The sequence below is a fragment of the Antennarius striatus genome, chromosome 3, assembly GCF_040054535.1.
Source record: "Antennarius striatus isolate MH-2024 chromosome 3, ASM4005453v1, whole genome shotgun sequence".
NCBI lineage: Eukaryota > Metazoa > Chordata > Actinopteri > Lophiiformes > Antennariidae > Antennarius > Antennarius striatus.
This window is the reverse complement of record NC_090778.1, coordinates 26,888,579-26,908,965: the sequence shown is the minus strand read 5'-3', so window position 1 is coordinate 26,908,965 and position 20,387 is coordinate 26,888,579. Positions and strand designations below refer to the sequence as shown.

The 20,387-nt window shown below is 43.5% G+C and overlaps 2 protein-coding genes across 5 annotated transcripts; both read left to right on the top strand.

Annotated features, from left to right (window-relative positions):
• Positions 1–679: 679 nt before the first annotated feature.
• On the top strand, positions 680–10,717 carry LOC137592339 (dynamin-1-like). Its single transcript, XM_068310456.1, has 23 exons — positions 680–1,063; positions 1,968–2,041; positions 2,133–2,282; positions 2,366–2,569; positions 2,706–2,804; positions 3,091–3,251; positions 3,532–3,674; positions 3,756–3,891; positions 3,977–4,044; positions 4,149–4,287; positions 4,409–4,495; positions 4,576–4,646; positions 5,310–5,361; positions 5,478–5,489; positions 5,616–5,729; positions 6,006–6,115; positions 6,213–6,324; positions 6,409–6,420; positions 6,511–6,678; positions 6,755–6,841; positions 6,949–7,103; positions 7,204–7,371; positions 9,175–10,717. The coding sequence occupies exons 1-23, from the start codon at positions 903–905 to the stop codon at positions 9,233–9,235; spliced, it is 2,544 nt and encodes an 847-aa protein (XP_068166557.1). The 5' UTR covers positions 680–902; the 3' UTR covers positions 9,236–10,717.
• A 1,553-nt stretch (positions 10,718–12,270) lies between these two features.
• Positions 12,271–20,281, top strand: rapgef1a (Rap guanine nucleotide exchange factor (GEF) 1a). Of its 4 annotated transcripts, none has more exons than XM_068310260.1 (23): positions 12,272–12,637; positions 12,872–13,020; positions 13,119–13,315; positions 13,397–13,544; positions 13,746–13,972; positions 15,005–15,119; positions 15,327–15,384; positions 15,701–15,817; positions 15,932–16,084; positions 16,262–16,476; positions 16,616–16,665; positions 16,825–16,981; positions 17,055–17,130; positions 17,299–17,380; positions 17,700–17,789; positions 18,024–18,212; positions 18,292–18,376; positions 18,447–18,541; positions 18,816–18,894; positions 19,136–19,237; positions 19,381–19,478; positions 19,687–19,857; positions 19,942–20,281. In XM_068310260.1, the coding sequence occupies exons 1-23, from the start codon at positions 12,610–12,612 to the stop codon at positions 20,072–20,074; spliced, it is 2,814 nt and encodes a 937-aa protein (XP_068166361.1). In that variant the 5' UTR covers positions 12,272–12,609; the 3' UTR covers positions 20,075–20,281. The 4 variants fall into 4 exon arrangements, 3 of the variants coding, with proteins under 3 accessions (XP_068166361.1, XP_068166360.1, XP_068166362.1); XM_068310259.1 differs by having other exon boundaries at positions 12,277–12,637; positions 17,052–17,130; XM_068310261.1 differs by having other exon boundaries at positions 12,290–12,637; positions 17,052–17,130; positions 19,687–19,827.
• Positions 20,282–20,387: the final 106 nt, after the last annotated feature.

The window sequence follows — 20,387 nt, the reverse complement described above, 5'->3', positions numbered from 1 at the left end:
GGAGCTCTGCATCATTTCACCAATTATGCGTCAAGTTTCGGCACGTGATCACCAATTTACCGGAAGTTAAGCCTCTGCCTTCACAAGAGGATCGGTTTAATTCTGAAAATATTTATTTCTATCTTTTCCAGCGTCACAGTTCCATCACTTAACACCAGCAAAATAATCACTTTCAGGTTATTAAAAAAACCCTGATTGACATGACCGGAACAACACATCTGTTCAATAAATCAATAAATACTCGAATAAAACACACAAGAATGTTGGAAAATGACGTAAAAAAATAAACCGTTCAACACTTCTTAGCTTCATTTTTACAATACATACTAGGAGCAATTCTTCCATTTATATATATATATATATATATATATATATATATATATATATATATATATTTTGAAATATATTGATATATAAGTTTGAATTTAAATATTTAACATTTTCAGTCACTGATTTATAATGTCAAATGTTAATATCTCAGCGTCACAGGAATGATTTCTGGTGATGATGTAATTTGAAACATTGTCGTGCTTTTATTGTGAAGGCCTTACCGGATGTGTGTGTTCCTCTCGGAGGAGGCGGAGAGGAGCTGAAGGTCACAGCTGGAGGAGCGTCATCGACATTAACGTGATTGATTAGCTGTCACCTGATCGGATTCATTGGCAGACCGAGGACCGCATCTCCATCTGTCTCACTGCTGCCTGTCTGTCTGCCTGTCTGTCTGCAGCTCTCAGCTGCGTCGCCTGTCCATCTCTCCTCCATCTCTCCTCCTTCCGTCTCTCCTCCTGTCTGTCTCTCCTCCTGTCTGTCTCTCCTCCCTTGTCTCCCACTGTCTGTCTCTCCTCCTGTCTCTCCTTCTCCCGTCTCTCCTCCTGTCCTGTCTCTCTCTCCGACCCTCAGCCATGGGGAACCGGGGGATGGAGGAGCTCATCCCGCTGGTCAACAAGCTCCAGGATGCCTTTGCCTCCATCGGCCAGAACTCCAACCTCGACCTGCCGCAGATCGCGGTGGTGGGCGGCCAGAGCGCGGGGAAGAGCTCGGTTCTGGAGAACTTCGTGGGGAAGTGAGTGCCTCCGTCTATTTGTCAATCCACCTGTCTGTCTGTCCATCCACCTGTCTGTCCACCTATTCGCCTGGCTGACTGCAGGATGGAGGTGATGGGTGATTTGATTTGCTTGATTGATATCTACACGACTGCTTGTGTTTTGGTGTGTCAATGAATTAATCAATCAAATTAGGAACATATTTAATAAATATGTGTGTAACGTGATCTGGTCCATACATCAGAATTCTCTGCATCATGTCCCGCCTCTTTGAAATATTACAATGACATAAACCAATAGGAACCCGCCAGATACAGAACCAAAGACCAGCCCCTTTAACCAAGGGGGGCTTTGGGAGTCAGGTGTTCTCACTGGTGCTGGTCTGGTGGTGCTGGTCCGTGTCAAACATTGGATCATCCATCTTTCCTCTATCGTTATCCTAGAGCATCTCCAATAATAAAATACCAAGAGACGGTCCTCTGAACTCGGGTGTGACCACTTTAGGTGGTCTCAGCCAAACTGAGTAGGAAGAACAGGGTCTGGACACACAACCCTGTGGCGGTCCGTTGTTTCTATGGGTGGAGGTTGTTGTCAGTGCGAGTTAGACAAGAACATAGATCCCAGTTAGGGGACGGAGTTAAACCGTCCTCCTCATCTCAGGTTTGTCCCTCCAGGAGGGTCAGAGCCGTTGTGCTGGAAACCAGTGGGAAAAGTGGTATTTATCTTCTGAGGCAGAACGATGGCATTCAAAGATTCTACCATCGCATCACACCGACCAATGATGGTGGAATGTTTAAGACATGACAGATATACAGATTCTGTTTATTACATGAACAACAAACTGGATAAAACCTCCTTCCTGTCCTCCCCCTCCTATCTGCACCTTGTCCTCCTCCTCCTAACTGCTCCTTGTCCTTCTCTCAGAGACTTCCTCCCTCGTGGTTCAGGCATCGTCACTCGGCGCCCCCTGGTGCTGCAGCTCATCAACTGTCCAACAGGTTTCACAGATTATTAAAGTTAAATATAGATAAGACATGCTAACACTGAGACTCTGATCATGTGAGTTATTATTGATTATTCATTGATCAGAGTATGCAGAGTTCCTCCACTGCAAAGGGAAGAAGTTCACGGACTTTGATGAAGTCCGTCAGGAGATCGAAGCGGAAACGGATCGAGTGACGGGTCAGAACAAAGGGATCAGTCCAGTCCCAATCAACCTGAGAGTCTACTCCCCCAATGGTAACCCCCCCCCCCCACACACACACACATTAACACACACACCAAAACCAGCTGATGAATGTGTTGCTGGATGTCCATGTCAGTGCTGAACCTGACCTTGGTGGACCTTCCTGGGATGACGAAGGTCCCGGTGGGAGACCAGCCGGCCGACATCGAACACCAGATCAGAGAAATGCTCATGCAGTTTGTCACCAAGGAAAACTGTCTCCTATTGGCTGTGTCGCCTGCCAACTCTGACCTCGCGAACTCGGACGCTCTGAAGATCGCCAAGGAGGTTGATCCACAAGGTTAGGAGTCTTCTCCAAGTCCTACAGTTCATAGTTAGGATCGATGACGGGATGCTTCTGTGGTCTCATTGTTGGTCTAAGCTCATGATGTCATTGGTTCAGAATATTACATTGTGAATAAACTGAATGTGATCAGGTTTGAGGACCATCGGCGTGATCACCAAACTGGATCTGATGGACGAAGGAACCGACGCCAGAGACATCCTGGAGAACAAGCTGCTGCCGCTACGTAGAGGTAGAGCAGTAAAGCCATAGAGAGTCTCGCTCTCTGATTGGTTGTCAGCTGTCTATTCAGTTCTGTAGTATTTTTTAATGTGATGAATCAGTGTTTAAATCAACATGAGAACAAAGTGACGCATTTTAAAGGAGAACGATGTGGGTCTTGGGATTCACCCATGAGGAACGCCATATTTTAACAAGATCGATATAGATTAACCTGCAAGTAACCATGGCAACAGTGCTGCAGCAAAAGGCAGTATTGGCATCTGTGTGTGAGCGGTGACAGGTGTGAAATGTATCAGGTTACATCGGAGTGGTGAACCGCAGTCAGAAGGACATCGATGGCAGAAAAGACATCACAGCGGCTCTGCAGGCCGAGAGGAAGTTCTTCCTGTCCCACCCGTCATACCGACACCTGGCCGACCGCATGGGCACAGCCTACCTCCAGAAAATCCTCAACCAGGTACCCATACACACACACACACACACACACACACACACACACACACACACACACACACACACACACACACACACACACACACACACACACACACACACACACACACACACACACCTTAATGTGTTTGAATGTCTGAATGTTGCCTGTTTATTATGTAAACACTCCAAACCAGTGAGCCGGACTTCCGACCCATTTCAGTAGAGATTTAATAATTTATTTTCAAGATTTATGTGAGGATGAGACCCAGTTCTCGTTGGTAACCTATATCTGTTACCCCTAGCAACTGACCAACCATATTCGGGACACGTTGCCGGCGTTACGAAGCAAACTCCAGAGCCAGCTGCTGTCCATCGAGAAGGAGGTGGAGGAGTACAAGAACTTCAGGCCCGATGATCCGGGACGCAAAACCAAGGCCCTGCTGCAGTCAGTACCTCCAGCGCGCATTATTACTAAGTAAAACATACTAAAAAAACACTGGTGTGTGTGTGCGTGTGTGTGTGACAGGATGGTGCAGCAGTTTGCGGTGGATTTTGAAAAGCGAATCGAAGGATCTGGAGATCAGGTGGAAACTTACGAGCTGTCAGGCGGAGCCAAGATCAACCGGATCTTTCACGAGCGCTTCCCCTTTGAACTGGTCAAGGTAACTTACACACATTTATACACACACACACACACACGCACACACACAAATGTGTTGTCGGCTCATGCAAAGTCTATGTATGCAGCTGGAGAGTGAAGAGAAGACCCTTCGTAAAGAGATCAGCTACGCCATCAAGAACATCCATGGAATCAGGTGAGTGTGTGTGCATCTTCAGGTGTGGACGGGTGTCTTCAGGTGTGTGTGTGTGTGTGTTTTGCAGTACCTGAGTGTAACCGCCGCACCTTTGCCCTCTGCAGGACGGGTCTGTTCACGCCCGACATGGCTTTCGAGACAATCGTGAAGCGACTCATCGCTCAGATCAAAGAACCGTGTCAGAAATGTGTCGACATGGTGATCAGCGAGCTGGTCAACACCGTCAGACAGTGTACCCAGAAGGTACGACTACTAGTACTACCATTGATACTAGTAGTACTACAACAGCTGATTTATCCACCAATACTGGGGCAGATTTTTATTTCCGCAGCAGCTGCTCTGACCTTTGACCTCTGCTTTCCAGCTGGCTCAGTATCCAATGCTCAGAGAAGAGATGGAGAGAATCGTCACTCAACACATCAGAGACCGAGAAAGTCGCACCAAAGAACAGGTCTCACCTACACCACCTGTCTGTCTCACCTACAGTACCTGTCTGTCTCAGCTAAACTGCCTGTCTGTCTGTCTCTTCAGGTGATGCTTCTGATTGACATTGAATTGGCCTACATGAACACCAACCATGAAGACTTCATCGGTTTTGCCAAGTAAGAATTGGTCGGCCGTCGTTGTTTTCTAGTTGTAATCTTCTTGTGGACAAATAAATCACGAGATACTTCCTGTTTCATGTTTTCAAACCAATATTGTTTCTGTTATTTATGTTAGCAGTCTGTTAGCAGTATGTTAGCCACGCTCTGGACTCCAGAGTGTGTTCTGTTACTTACTGGACTGTGGTGACTGTGGATCAGGCGTTGGTGTCGCACCACCGTCTGGTTATGTAAATGTTTATTCATCCAAAGTGTTCACAGTCAGCTAGCAGCTGGTAGCTTCAGCTTCCACTGATCATTTTGAAACCCGACACCGATGAGGTCATAGAACCCCGTAGACCACTGGAAAAGGAGGTGGCAATGTTTTTGGCACAGTTTAATTCTCAGTAGCCGTCTCTGTGCATAAGTTTCACCACTACCTCATTGACGCTTCACCAGTACCTCACTGAAGCTGTGGTGTTACCCTGGAAACTTTTATGTTACCATGGAAACTTGCATCCTTTTCTGGTCCAGGATCTTGCTGACTGGCCCGAAAGAAATAATCGTGACAGTCAGTTGTTATCCTGAAAAGTTAACTATAGGAAAACACACTAAATCTATCTCTGTCTACCTGTCTGTCTACCTGTTTCCCTACCTGTCTTTCTCCGTGTGTCTGTCCGTCAGTGCTCAGCAGAAGTCCAGTCAAATGAGCAAGAAGAAAGCATCAGGCAACCAGGTGAGTCTCTGCAGGTGTGAATGAAGAAATGAAAGATGGATGGAGAGACTCTATTCATACGTTTTTTCTCACTCTCTCACCATCCTTCTGTCTGCCTCTGTTGTCGTGGCAACCAGGACGAAATCATGGTGAGTGGTTCAGTGTGAGTGAGTGTAAGTGTGAATGTAAGAGGTGCTGATGTAACATCATAAAGCAGTTTTCAGCAGCTCGGCAGTCCACCAATCAGGTTCGGTTCGTACTGTGTGTGTGTGCAGGTGATCCGTAAAGGCTGGCTGACCATCAATAACATCAGCATCATGAAGGGCGGCGCTAAAGAGTACTGGTTCGTGCTGACCGCTGAGACCCTGTCCTGGTACAAAGATGATGAGGTAACACACACTATTAGTGTTTTACCTGCAGGATTAATTCACACATCAATTCGAAAACTATGAAACTACTTTTACATCTATTTATTCTGTATCAACTGAACCACAATTCAGTTTAGCATTAGCGTTAACAAAAATCTAAAAATGTCTCACATCTTCCTCATATTATTGGTGCGAATTAACTTTTGAAGGCAGCATCTCTCACTTTCATTCAGAAATCGTTCTGCCAGGTTTTTCATTCAGTTGTGTTTTATTAATTGTATCTGTCGCCCCCTGCAGGAGAAGGAGAAGAAATACATGCTCCCCGTGGACAACCTGAAGCTCAAAGACATCGAGAAGAGCTTCATGTCCAGCAAACACATCTTTGCCCTGTTTAACACTGAACACAGGTCAGACTGTAAACGGTTCTTTTCCTTTACCGACTGTTGTTATCTGACTGTTCTCAAACGTTCTCATGTATGATTGTTTCTGTTGTTGGTATTTCAGGAACGTTTATAAAGATTACCGTCAGCTGGAGCTGGCTAGCGAGTCTCAGGAGGAGGTGGACAGCTGGAAGGCTTCTTTCCTACGAGCTGGAGTGTACCCTGAACGCTCCGTGGTACAGCTGCATCACTGCATCATTACTTTATGACTGTTTCCTGTTAATACGACATTCTAACGTTTGTTCTCCCTTCTCATGCAGGACAAGGAGAAGGTGAGTCCATGTCTTCTTATCGGCACGTGTTTCTATTAGCTTGTCCATCCATGGCAGTGGGCGGAGTTAATGGCGGCCATGTTTGCTCAGGTGGAGGTGGAGGAGGCGAGTGGGGACGGACACATCCACAGTCTGGACCCTCAGCTGGAGAGACAGGTGGAGATCGTCAGGAACCTGGTGGACTCTTATCTGTCCATCATCCACCGCACCGTCAGAGACCTGATCCCCAAGACCATAATGCACCTGATGGTCAACAATGTACGACACACCACACACACACACACACACACACAGGAAGTGACGTAAGTCATGTGACCTCCCGTGTCCTCCTCAGACGAAGGAGTTCATCCACTCTGACCTGCTGGCCCAACTCTACTCCTGTGGAGACCAAAACACCCTGATGGAGGAGTCCCAGGAACAGGTGAAACAGACACCTGTCTCACGCTACCTGTCTGTTTCCATGAATACCCTTGAACTGTCTCTCTACTTGTCTCCCTCTCGCTACCTGTCTGCCTGTCTCTCATCCAGGCTCAACACCGTGATGAAATGCTGAAGATGTACCACGCCCTGCGTCAAGGCCTCAGCATCATCGGTGACATCAGCACCTCCACTATCACCACGGCGATGCCTCCGCCAGTCGACGACTCATGGCTGCAGGTGACTGGGATGCCTTCAGGACGCAGGTAACGGCTCAGGTGTTGCATGGATGCAGTGTGTGTGTGCGTGTGTTTGTAGGTGTGTGTGCGTGTGTGTTATCACCGCTGAGTCACATGGTATCTGTAGGTCTCCCATGTCTAGCCCCACCCCTCAACGTCGGGCCCCACCAGGACCTCCACGTCCCGGCGGCCGCGCCGCTCCTGGCCCTCCATCACGCCCTGCCGTGTCACCCGACCCTGGACCACCCTCCATCCCCTCCCGACCCAACAGGGCACCCCCACCTGGAGTCCCCAGGTATCTGCACACAAACACACACACACACACATTGCTAGTCGTCTGACAGTAGAGTATCTTCTGCTAATTAAATCGAGCTTCTGTCTGCAGAAGCTAACAGTCTAATTTTTAGCTAACAGGCTAGTTCTCGCATACAGATAACCACTGGTTTTGAGAAAGCTAATATTAGCATAATATATCGCACCAAAAATTGTTGTCTGATTAAACACACAACAAAAAATTATTCAAAGTAGCAAAAGCAGTGCCGAAGACAGCGTTTCCCATCAGCCCTGTGTCATACTGTGGTGCTGCATTCAGGTCCAGTGGGAAATCTGTATTTTTGAGTAATTAATTCAGTAGGTTCACCCAGAAACATGTTTTTATAAAGTGTTTATTGAATGTGATTTTGGACGCAGATGGTGAAGCGTTTTCTAGCGTCTCCTAACGTTCTTCTTCACTGGTGCAGTAGAACGAAAAGCAGCGATCCACAAACAACTTGCACAGACATGGAGAAGAAAGCCCCGTCTTTCTTCCTTCCTCCCTCTCCTCTTCATCCTCACTCTTCATCACTCCTACAAGACTTTCAGTTCACTTAATAAGATAGGTCCCAAATTTTTAGATTGTCCAGGACGTGTTTAGCCTGGCTCAGCTCAAAGACTGGAGGTAAATGGGAAGTGTTAGCCGCTGAATGGAGCTCGCTAGGCTAACGATTCCTCTTCACTGACCCAGTTACTCTGCAGTGTTTGTACGGAGATGAAAGTGTCACCACATACAACCACCTGGAACCATGTCTGCCTGTCTGTCTGCCTGTCTGTCTGCCTGTCTATCTGCCTATCATTCTGTCTTTCTGTTTGTTTGTTTACACATCTGTCTGTTTGAATATCTTTCTACTTGTTTGTTTGTCCATCTCTCTTCCTGTCTCTCTCTCTATCTGTGTGCCTCCCTGCTCTGTTTGTGTGATCCTGTTCTAACAGTACCTTATAAGGCTAAACAGGAAGGTCTCAGGTGTTTCAGAGCAGTGCCCCGCCCCTCATCTTGACCATATATGGTTATCCTTGCAGAATCTCGGTCAGTGACCAGTGAGGAGTCCACCAATGGTATGTCTGCTGTGTGTGTGATGTCACACTCTCTCACCAAACTTCATCTTCGTCATCATGTGACTCCGCCCAAGCCGCATCAAATCCTATGGAGTTTTCAATCTGTGAGATTAAAAGCTCCGCCCAACTGAGACATGTCTGTCTGTCTACTTACTACTCTCTGTCTGTCGCTCTCTCCCTGACTGTCTGTCAACCTGCTTCTCCAACTGTCCATTTATCTTTGCTTGTATACTAGCTACTTGCCTGTTTACCTGCATGTTTTTCTGTCCACCTGTCTCTCTATCTACCTGTCTGCGTTTCTATTTGTCTGCCTCATCTGTCTCTCTTTCTTTCTACCTGTCTGCCTAACCTCTCTATCTGACCCTCCTATTTCTCTACTCGTTTGTTTATCTTGTACGTCTATCTGTCTATCTTTACCTGTCTGACCTAATCGTCTGTCTAATGGTTACTGGTGGCTAAAACAGGCAAATCTTATTGGCTAAGAGCTGGATACCTTCAGGACTGTCAGCCAATGAGAGAATGAGGTCTTGTGGTTTTTGTGTTTACTCTGATTGGTTGAACACATGATCAATGCTTTCATTTCAAACCCTGTGTGGAACAAAAGGACGGGTCCAATCCAATCAGCTGATGATGGAAGTGACCTTTGACCCTAGAACCTCTTCCTGGTAATTTACTCTTCTTCTGTTTTCTCTTTCTGCGTGTTTGTTTTTCATCATTTCCCCCCCAGTCGTCCCACTAAAGGTAGCCCCGCCCACGGAGAGAGCCCCCAGTCGTCCATTGAGGGCTGAGCTGAAGCGAGTGTGTGTTTGTGTCTCTACTCAACTGGTCCTACTGGTCTCTAGTCTGATTCTCTGTTACTGTGAACCTTACTAATGATACTATTAATTATGAGCACATTATGATTATATAGCAAACGATCAGCACACTACTGCAATACCATGTATAGAAATGTTGTCTGTCTGCCCAGGAGGGTGAGACAGGTCATGTTCCTGTCTGTCTGCCTCCTCACATCAGGTTTATATCGTACTGTCTCCAGAGATGATGAAGACCTACTCTGGATTTTCTGGGATCAGATCAGTCCCGTCTGCACAGTTAGCTAGCAGGTTATCTGGCAGGATATAGAGCTTTTTCATTGACTGGAATTAAAAAAAAATAGATGGTTTTCCTTTTCTTTTAATTTGGTGACATGCTCTCATGCCGACATGTTGCGTTGTGGACAGTTTTCTTTACAGTGTAAAGTTACATGATGTATTTTTAATCTATTTATTGATTTATTTATTATCTGTGTTTTTATTTAAATGATAACGCTGATGTTAGCTTGACACAATTAGCATTTTGAGCTGTCTTCCATTCGAACCAAATGCTCATAGACTCTGTTGCTTTCTATTTTGTGTAACATCCCAACCAGAACCATGTGGAAGTCCAACTGGGTTCAAAGGACTTCCAGGTGGTTTAGCAAACTGCTAACAACAATCAGCTAATATTCACAGTGTTGAGACACTGGTCACTTCACACATTATTTTCATCTTGTAATTTTTTTGTGAGTTTTCTGACAGCAACTATGCAATTTGGATTCAATTATTATAATTTGTTCATTGGATTGATTTAATTAGATTTAACAATTTTTGTTTAAATGAACTGTAAGCTAAAACTGAGCTGTAACCTCTTCAACTCCAACTAGATATATCCACTAGATATTCCTTTCTCTTTCCTCTCCACATTCCATTCCTTTAGTCAACATGGACACATGTGTTACCATAGAAACACATGGTAACACATGTGTAACATACTTTACATCAGAGATATATAAACATGTGAAAAATCACTCGACTTCTCAGAAATAGGATCGTAATAGAGTATTCATCATAGTGTTTAGCCGTCTCAGTATTTTCCCCAAATATGTCGCCATCATCTATGATTCCATCCACCAGCTGACGTAGCATCATGTTATCATGTTAGTGTTAGTTAGTGTAAGCATTAGTTGCTTTGAACAGGCTGCCATACCAGAATTAGTTGTTTTAAACAGGCTACATGTTAGCACTAGTTTTTCATGGGCCGTCATACTACCAATAGTATTTAGCATTTGTCAGTTTCAATAAGCTGTCATGTTTACATGAGTTATTTTCTATTGGCTTTCATCCTAAGTAGGCACTTATGTTAGCTTTAGTTGTTTTGAGCAGGCTAACTTGTTAGGACTACAGTATTTTCCCCTCTATAAGGCGCACCTAAAAGCCTAGGATTTTCTCATTAACCTACAGGGCGCCTTATAATCCGGTGCACCTTATATACTGTATATATATGTGTGTGTGTGTGTGTGTGTGTGTGTGTGTGTGTGTGTGTGTGTGTGTGTATATACACATACACACGTATATATATACATAATAAATTATTATATATATACATAATAAATTATATATATATGCATAATAAAATATTATATATATATAAGATAAATTATAAAATAAACAATTCATTAAAGGTGCGCCTTATAATCCAGTGCGCCTTATAGTGCAGAAAATACTAGTTTTCATCAATCAATCATATTAGCAATAGCTGATGTTAGCAATAGTCATTTTCAGAAAGCTGCCATGTTCAGATTAGTTATATTCAATAGGCTGTCATGTTAGCATTAGTTATTTTCAACAGGCCATCCTGTTAGTAGTAGTAAATGCTAGTATTAGTTGAACAGAATATTATGTTGCATGAGGTTTTTTTTTCATCCGTTGCTTTTAGTCGTTTAACAAGTTGCAATGGTCGTTTTAAACATGCCAGTGTGTTGTCATTATTAGCTGATGTTAGCATGAGATGTTTCAGTCAGCTGGTGTTGTATTACAGTATTTGTTTTCAACAGGCTAGTAAGTACTGTAAGCGTTTGCTTTAATTTATTTTATTTTAGCAGTGTTTGTGACACGTTCACCTCCATCTCCACTCATTCAGTCACAGCATTTGTGGTTTTTTGTTTTTTTTTAAGAGTCGAAGAGGTTTGTCTCAAATCACAAAACCTTTCCAGAAAACTCATCAGATGAAGTAAAAGCACTTGACTGTTTGATTCCTCTGAACTTTCTCGCGGTGTGATGTGATTTCTCTCCTGAATCCAGACGATGAGCCGTGGGTGTTTTTCTCCAGACGTTACCTGAACTCGTCCCACCTGCTGATCTGTTCATTCTGACTGTGCTTGTTTCAGGTGGAGCTCTGTGCTGCGTTCAATGCCACGTGTGCGTCACTGTGTTCCCAGGTGTTAGCAAAGATTAGCGTCAGCATGGAAGACACTTTTAGCTGTTATGATGTTTAATAATCAGCGTTGAACGCAGCTCAGCCTCACACACACCTGGGATGATGGATAGTTTACTCTGTATTAATGTTTACACACAGTATTTAAACGTACATGTTTATTGGTGGGCCTACGCTGCAGTGTGTGCCAGTGTGTGCTTCAGTGTGTGCATGTGTGTGCAGTGATGTAGTGTATCTTAGTGTCATGTGATCATGGCCACAATGATGTGTCAACATGAATAAAGTTTATCTGAATAATGATAACACACCCAGTCTCTTTTATTCAATAGAAACTAAACTCATCAGAATATTGTGTCATAATAATAATAATACTTCAGAAACTTTAGTAACTTAAATGTTAAGTAGAATAGTTTGAGTAATTTAAGAAACAAAACAGAAGAAAATATGATAAGTTTTATTTCCCCTCAATTCTGATCTGATGCAAACTGGAATCATTTCAAATCCCATTCACTCTTCAATTATGTGATTTATCACAGATGAGTTTTCCTTAAAGAAGAAATAAAAAACATTGATATAAATCTGAAACTCTTAACCTGTCAATATGCTTAATATAATTAATTAAATGTAGAAATTAAATTAAAACAATCTGGAGGTAAGGAGGAGAGTTGTTCTAGCTTCCTGCCAGCAGGTGGTGCTGCAGGATGACAGCCAGATGTTCTGTTTCTAACATCATCATCATCATCATCATCATCGTCATTGTCAGGACAGACAGACTTTCTGACAGAACTCAGCAGCAACAGAAAGAGGAAGAAGAGAAGGAAGAAAACAGAGAAGCAGAGACAAAGCACCCAAATGAAGCCAGACGAAAGAAAGCTGTCATGTCTAAAGAGTCTGTCTGACTGTCTGACTGACTACCTGTCTAACTGCAGACATGTCGTCTCGAGCTGAGAGTAAGACAGGTGAGCTCTTCTCTTCTTCTGTCTGTCTCAAATGCTATCTCTCAGCCACAATGGGATAAAAACTTTCCAGTTTTACTTCCTGTTTACTTCAGAGTTTCTTTGAATTTAACTTATAATGAACTGAGTTGCTTTCTTTTTTATATTGATGATGATGATGATGATGATGATGATGATGATGATGATGATGATGATGATGGTGATGATGATGATGATGATGATGATCTTCCTCTGCAGCTTCCCAGTTTGCGTCTCTGACCATGAAACTGAAGGACAAGCTCCAGCAGCAGCGAATCAGATATTCTGAACGAATCAAACACACCCCGACAGTCACACCACCTGATCCAAAGCAGCAGGAAAACTCAAATGCACCATCAGATTGTGAAGTATGTCATATTTTTAACATACATGTGACTGGTAAAACATGTTATTTAGCTTTAGCTAGTACATAACATACATGTAACACTTACTCTGTGTGTTTCAGTCGGTTAGTGTGTTAGCGGACCAGCAGCGGGCGGTCATCAGCTCTCTGCAGTATTTCAAAGCTCTGGTGGACCGACTTGGCGTAGACAAACTGATCCTGAGCCAGCCTGTTGTGGGCAATCTGCTGGGCGGGGCATCCAGTGGCGTTCTGGAAGCGGTCCAGGCTCTGGTCCACCTGGAGCCACACCTGCACAACAGGTGGGTGGGTTCCTAGTGAGGATGGACCCTGAACGTCTGTGAGTGATCTGTGTCCTCACCTGTCTGTCCTCCTGTCTGCAGTAAGACCGTGTCCTCCTGTCTCACCTGTCTCTACCAGTCTATGGCTCAGCTGATTCGCTGGGCGGATCAGGTGATGATGAAAGGCATCACCCAGGAGAGCAAAGATAGTGTTACCACGGTGATCAGAGCTGTGTTGGATGGAGTCAAGGTGAGAACAAACTCACCTACAGGTTTGAGACCAGACACCACCAACAGGTTCTGGACCAGGACCACCTCAAGGTTCTCAGGTTGTGGTCCAGGCTGTCTGGAACTGTGTTTTCAGGTCCAGATACACACAGTTGATGCTGATTGGATGATAGGCAGTGAACGTTACCATCTCCTGAAATGATTGATCACCTCTGTCTGTCAGGAACTGGTTCGATTGGTTGCAGAAAGACAAGATGGGCGTACTCCCGTGTCTCCTGTCCAATTAGAACCGGATGCGGGGCGGCCAGGTCAGTTCGATCAACAGCTGACATCACAAAGTACCTCAAATCCAGGAAGTCCTGCAGAGGAGGACGAAAAGACAGACTTAGCTCCTCCTAAACCCCCAATTCCATCCCTGAAGCCACTCCCCCAGGCGTCGCTCGCACAGAGGTGGGTGAACAAACCAAACACACACCTCATAACCAAACTAAACTGATATAAATGTCACACCAGAAATTGACAGATATAATGATTAGCTTTAATTATTTTTTACTAGATATTTTATCTGATTCTAGTATCATGAAAAATATTATTTTCATATACAGCAATCAATGATTGATCAGTAAGAGTGGGCTGCCTTCGAAAAAGCAAGCAGTGTTTTTAATAATATTTCACAACTTGATCAACAGTTCCTTTATGATGCACCATACTACCACTGTTGGGGCAGGTTTGAACTACAGATGGGCCAGTCTAACACTTGGACTCTTTGAGTCTGAAACCACATTGTTGTAAGGAGGCAGAATGTTTTTAGCATTTATTGTCGTTCCACTTTCACCCTTTAGAGCACCGTCGCTGCATACAATTTAAAATAAACTTCTATTTTTATAGAAAGCTGTTGTGGAACGACTTTAGAAAACGTCCTTTTATGTTCAGCTAAATATTAGGAAGGAAATGATCACATTGTGTTCCGTTCTTTGTGAAATACGTCAGCTGTTAGAAAGCGGACAGATGGTTTCTGTCTGGTTTGAAGAGCAGAAATAGACACACACACACACACACACACACACACACACACACACACCCACATCTCTTTACTTCCTGTCTTCCTCTTGGTAACTGAACAAGATAAAGAAGACAGCTTCACCACAGCTCGTCTAAATACAGACATATTAATTCTATTGTACTCAAATTGGATGCAATTCCTCTAGAGGGCGCGTTCCGAGGACTTCTTGATGGATGGGAATGAATGGAGCTAATTTAAAAATTAAGCTAATTTAAATAATTATTTAAACCTCGATTATATGTCAGAAGTTAAATCAAAATGACAGATTATTATCCTTCTTCGTCGTCTCCTGGAGTTTTCATATGCTTTAGACATTAAATCTAATGATAATCTAAAGGAATGACTAGGAAAACATTAAAGTTTTTCATCTTCTCTATGTTGGCTTGTTAAATTCTTCCTTAAATGGTTGTCATTTTCAGTCCTCCAGCACTGCCACCAAAAACACGAAAATCATCATTAAGCCCCGCCCCCTGTACGGTTGCTATTGTGGCCCCAATGATACGGGAGTGTGAAGTAGAAAGACACATACAACAGGTATGATCATCAATATCTATAGTTTATTGTCAAACTGATGTCACATCAGATTAGCTGATTCAAACCAGTTTCATGTGTTCACACTGAGTTTAAAACACTCCATGAAACACTTTCAGAAGTAAAACTGAAGCTGTGTACACAAGCATCATCAGAAAAATGGAAGTATGAAATGCAAAACCATTTATTGTGTGTGTTTGTGTATTCCAGGAGGACTGTTTGAGGCGTAGCTCTTCCTCTTCTGTTTGTGCTGACAACACACACTGTGGTAACACACACACACACACACGCACGCACGCACACCTACAAGTTAGCGACTCAGTGTGAACGACATCACTTCCTGTCAGTGAACAGAAGAAGGAAACAGAATTAAACGTTGCTTCCTGTCTACGTCACGCTCACTGCTGCCCCCTGCTGGTCAAATTCATTTTAGTTGATGTTAAGTTTATATTATCTGATTGTTTTTGTCAAACAAAAAGTCTGCTCTCTACAAGTGTGGTAAATACAGAAAGTGAATCTGTATAGACTTTTCAGATTGATTATCCAATCAGTTATCTAATTTCAATCAATCTGTGCTGTCTCAGATCCAGACTATGACTTCCTCCTCACTGACCTCTTCTCATCTGACGCCCTTCCTCCTCTTCCTCACACATCATCGGTCACTCCCGCTCTGCCAGAGAAAAGACGCTGCAGTTCTGAAGGTGAGATACCTGTCTGTCTCTCATCCTGTCTGTCTGTCCCTCCATCTGTCAATTAGCTTCCACGCTAGTCTGTCTCTGTTCATGTCTGTGTCTGAATCTGCTTCCCTACCACAGGACAAACAAACCCCGAGTCCTCCTTTGTTTTTGGATTTGATTCTGCCCAACGTGAAGACAGCCCCGCCCACTATGACATCACAGATGAGTTACAATCCTCACCTCTGTCCCCAAGTAAAACGCCCCCTCCCCTACCTGAGAAGAAACGACACAGTGAGTAAAACTAGACCAGGTTGTCATTCAACATTATTGGTAATCCTGGTTTGCTAACTGCCCTCCTAAATTACCAGTTTACACCAGTCCTTATCTTTGGGTTAAGGTAATCTAACAGTTCACAACAAGTCAGTTTAGCACAAGTGGGTGAAATTTCGTGTGTCTGTCTCCCATCAGTCCATCAGTACCTTCAGGTCTGCTCATCCTACAGTGCTGAGACAGCAGCCATGTTCTACCAGCGACCTTTGACTTCCAGGCAGCGGAGGGTCGAGACCAATGACCACCTCACAGACACAGACTTAAAAACACACCTGGGTTCATGGGCACAGGACTCAGCCCCCAGAACTGAATTGCTTCCTGTCCCAAGTCTACCACCAAAGAAGAGGCAACAGGTAAAGGTTCACAGATAGATGATGTCGCCTGAGGTATGGGAGTGTTGTTCTGTACCCAATAAGTAGAGAATGGAAGTATCCCGATTTTCTGATCACATTGTGACCTTAAGTTTATAGTTTTATTGATCTTCATTTTTAGGATTCAGTTGAAACCAACAATCAATCTGAAGAAAGGCCAACCAGAGACGGGTAACAAACACAAGTCATATTGACGACATCGTAGGCAGTAGTTCAGTCATTTCAACCATTTACACCGTTAGACTAACCGATGTTTCTCCAAGACCATGATACTGGTTTACCTTAGTACAAGTTGTAGTAGTGCTAATATTGGTGATCTCTGTTTGACAGTTTGAAGAGACTCCAGCAAGAAACAGATCATGATCAGAAGAACAGAGAGCATGAGGACCAGGAGGACCAGGAGGACCAGGAGGTCCAGGAGGACCAGGAGGAGGTGTTACTGACTGACAAACAAGAAATTCTCCATAGAATCATGATGAAGGCTGATGTGAGTCTTGACAGACAGACAGTCCATTCAGTCTTATTCCTCAGTCCTAACTCTCCTCTACCTGTCTTAGAAGGAGGAGGGACTAGATGTCAAAGCAGCCTCTCCTAATATCCTATTGGTCTATGCTACAGAGACTGACAGCAACAATGGTTAGTCCTCATTTTAATTAAAATTTATACATTAAATTTATACATTTCTGTTATTTTTAGTTATATCATAGACTTTGGTTTTACCTGAAATTTGATTTACCCTTACTGTCCTGTTTTCACCAGTTTACGTACTGTTGTCAACAATTGTACATTTGTTTGTACATTCAGATTTGTACCGCGAAGCTTTTGTCGCCACCTACCGGGGCTTCATTAGCCCCAATGATGTCATCTGTAAACTCCAGCACAGATATCCTCTCCGTCATCAGAGCTGCAAATTCTGTCTGTGCGTAATGTCTAGACCGTGTACATCCGATGTTCTACAGTGAAGATTAAGATTGAAATTAAAATGCAGGAAGAGGTGAACAGAATCTTACATATCCAAAAAAGTTCTGAAAGTTCCTTCATACACACATGATGTTATGCTTTATGTTTCAGCTCTTCTTCCAGCTTACTTATTCTACCAACATGTTGGACCAGCTTTTTAAAATTAAAATCTTAAGATATGTCATTATTGTAAAGAACTACAACCTGTTGGGAGTTTCAGTTGAATCTTTAACCATCAACACATACAGACACCTTTGTAAAGAATGTAAATCAGCAGACCAGACAACTGCCAACAAGACTTTCCACCTCCTGGTTACTGTGGTTGAAGAGTTGCGGTGAGATACACCCCTGAACCAATTAGAAACGTTATTTTTGAAACTCAGTTCATGGAAATCTTAACTTAATGTTAAAAAGTTAAATCCATCTTTGTCAGCAGTCAAAATGGAGAAGTGGGAAAGTGTTATGTGATACTTTATTTTGAACTGCACTGTTCACAACCTCTGTAAGGAGTACATGTTCAGTTCATCACATACTTTTGGCCAATAGAATTGGTTTGTTTGTGTGTGCAGTGCAAATGAGCTGGACTCTGACTTATTGGCAATGCTAATGGACCTGGTGTTCAGCCTCCTGGTTGGTGGAGAGCTGAGACTGGCCCACCTGCTTCGCTCCAACATCCTGTCCAAGATGGAGCAGAGGTGGCAGCTGATTGGCTCCCCTCAGTCACCCCGCCCACTCGCAGCCAGAAGCGTGGCTGCCAGGTAATCTGTTACTTATCAGATGATTGACTTTTTTTATCTATTCAGACATCAAGATTTCTCCCCGTGTGCCCTCTTTCAGACCAGGAACACTTCTGGACTTCCATAGTCAGGATTTAGCTGAACAATTGACGCTGCTGGACGCTGAGCTCTTCTACAAGATCAAGGTACAAACATTAACCTCCAGTGGTTCCTGTTTTCCCATCCATCACTCACCTGTCTCTCTCACCTGTCCAGCCTCCAGAGGTCTTGTTGTGGTCTAAAGAACAGAATGAGGAGCAGAGTCTGAACTTGACGCAATTCACCCAGCACTTCAACAACGTCTCCTTCTGGTAAACACTGTTTCTGCCGTTTACCAGTAAATATAAATGCAGAGCTTTAAATTGACCAGTCAGAAGTGACAGAAATAATGTTGTGAGAATTCAAAACACATCTACCCCCAAACAACAAACCAATTATTGACGACAACTTCATATTATAAATGGAAAGAACTATGAAAGCAGGTTATAGATAAGAAGAGAAGTATACAATGACCACAGACTGGTGAAAAATCTATAGTCTTCAAAGGTCAAAAAGCAGCTGACCTTTGATAATGTGTGATTCCAGGGTCCGGTCTGTCATCATCCTTCAGGACAAGCCTCAGGATAGAGAGAAACTTTTGCTCAAGTTCCTAAAAATCATGAAGGTAAACTGACGGTGATGGGGGCTGCTTCATTTACATGAAAACTGCATTAATTTTGTACGCCCCCTACTGGCCAAAAATCACTGCTCCGGTTTAAAGTCCGGTTATTGCTTCCTATCAGCAGACAAGGATGGTGGACTGCTGTGAACCGGGTGCAGGATGTTAACATAGCTCACAAACACACAAAAGCTAATTTGTTGGTGTGTATTATGGCACCTGTCAGCATCTGTGTGTGTCCCTGCAGCACCTGCGGAAGCTGAACAACTTTAACTCTTACCTGTCCATCCTGTCAGCACTGGACTCCGCCCCCTTGCGACGCCTAGACTGGCAGAGAAACACGGCTGAGGTCTGCAAGTCTCTAGTCATCAGTTTTAAGTAGCAAAATGTAGATGTGTCTGCATTTCAGCAGCTGATACCATTCTCCTGTAGTGTTTAATCAGTTTAATTTACATGCAAATGAGTTGTGTTTCAATGTTGATCTGTTTCTAGGTGTTGGAAGAGTACAGCTCTTTGATTGACAGCTCATCGTCATTCAGAGCTTACAGAGCAGCTCTGGCTGAAGTGAAACCTCCGTGTATACCCTACCTGTATGCTCATACATTACATACTCAGTTATATATCATAAATATCTGTATGTTCATACCTTATACACCCACTTAAATACTCTATCTGTATGTTCATACTTTATGTGCCCATTTATATGTCCTACCTGTATGTTAATGATTAATATACATAATTATGTACCCTAGCCATATGTTAATACTAACAGTCTCGGTGTCTCATCTGTCTCGCCAGGGGAATGATCCTTCAGGACTTGACCTTTGTTCATATAGGGAATCCTGACACATTAATGACACCACAGGGTTCAAAGGTCAACTTCACAAAGTGCTGGCAGCAGTTCAACATTCTCGACACACTGAGGAGCTACCAGCAAATGTTGGTTACCTGTGACATTACTATAATAATGTAATGATTATATACTATAATAATGACTATAATACTACTAGTTTTTCAATGTCTTAAATCGTACCTGGGTCTCTCTCCTTGCAGTTGTTACTCCATTCAGCCAGACGATGACATCATCTCTTTCTTTAATGACTTCAGCGATCACCTGGCTGAAGAGGCATTGTGGGAACTGTCTCTCAGACTCCGCCCACGAAACGTGTCACGAGTCATTCAGTGATGCTAAAACGACTAAAAGCAGGACTCAGAATTCTACCCTGGATCACAAAGCCATCCTGGGCTAGTTTAAAGCTACAGTAGAATGATATGGTGGATTAATCTGGTGTTTAAGCTAAACTAAACTGGTCCTCAGCTGGACTACAGTACAGTTGTGTTGGTCTGGTTCCAATGTGGAACAGAAATAAAGACTTGTTCTAAGTTGTTTGCATACTGGTCTAAATATGGCTAATTGCGTGTTATGTAGGAGCAAAGATCAGTGGAGGTAAGGTATTATATGGGAATTAAAGGAGATATCCTGATGAAACATAACCATG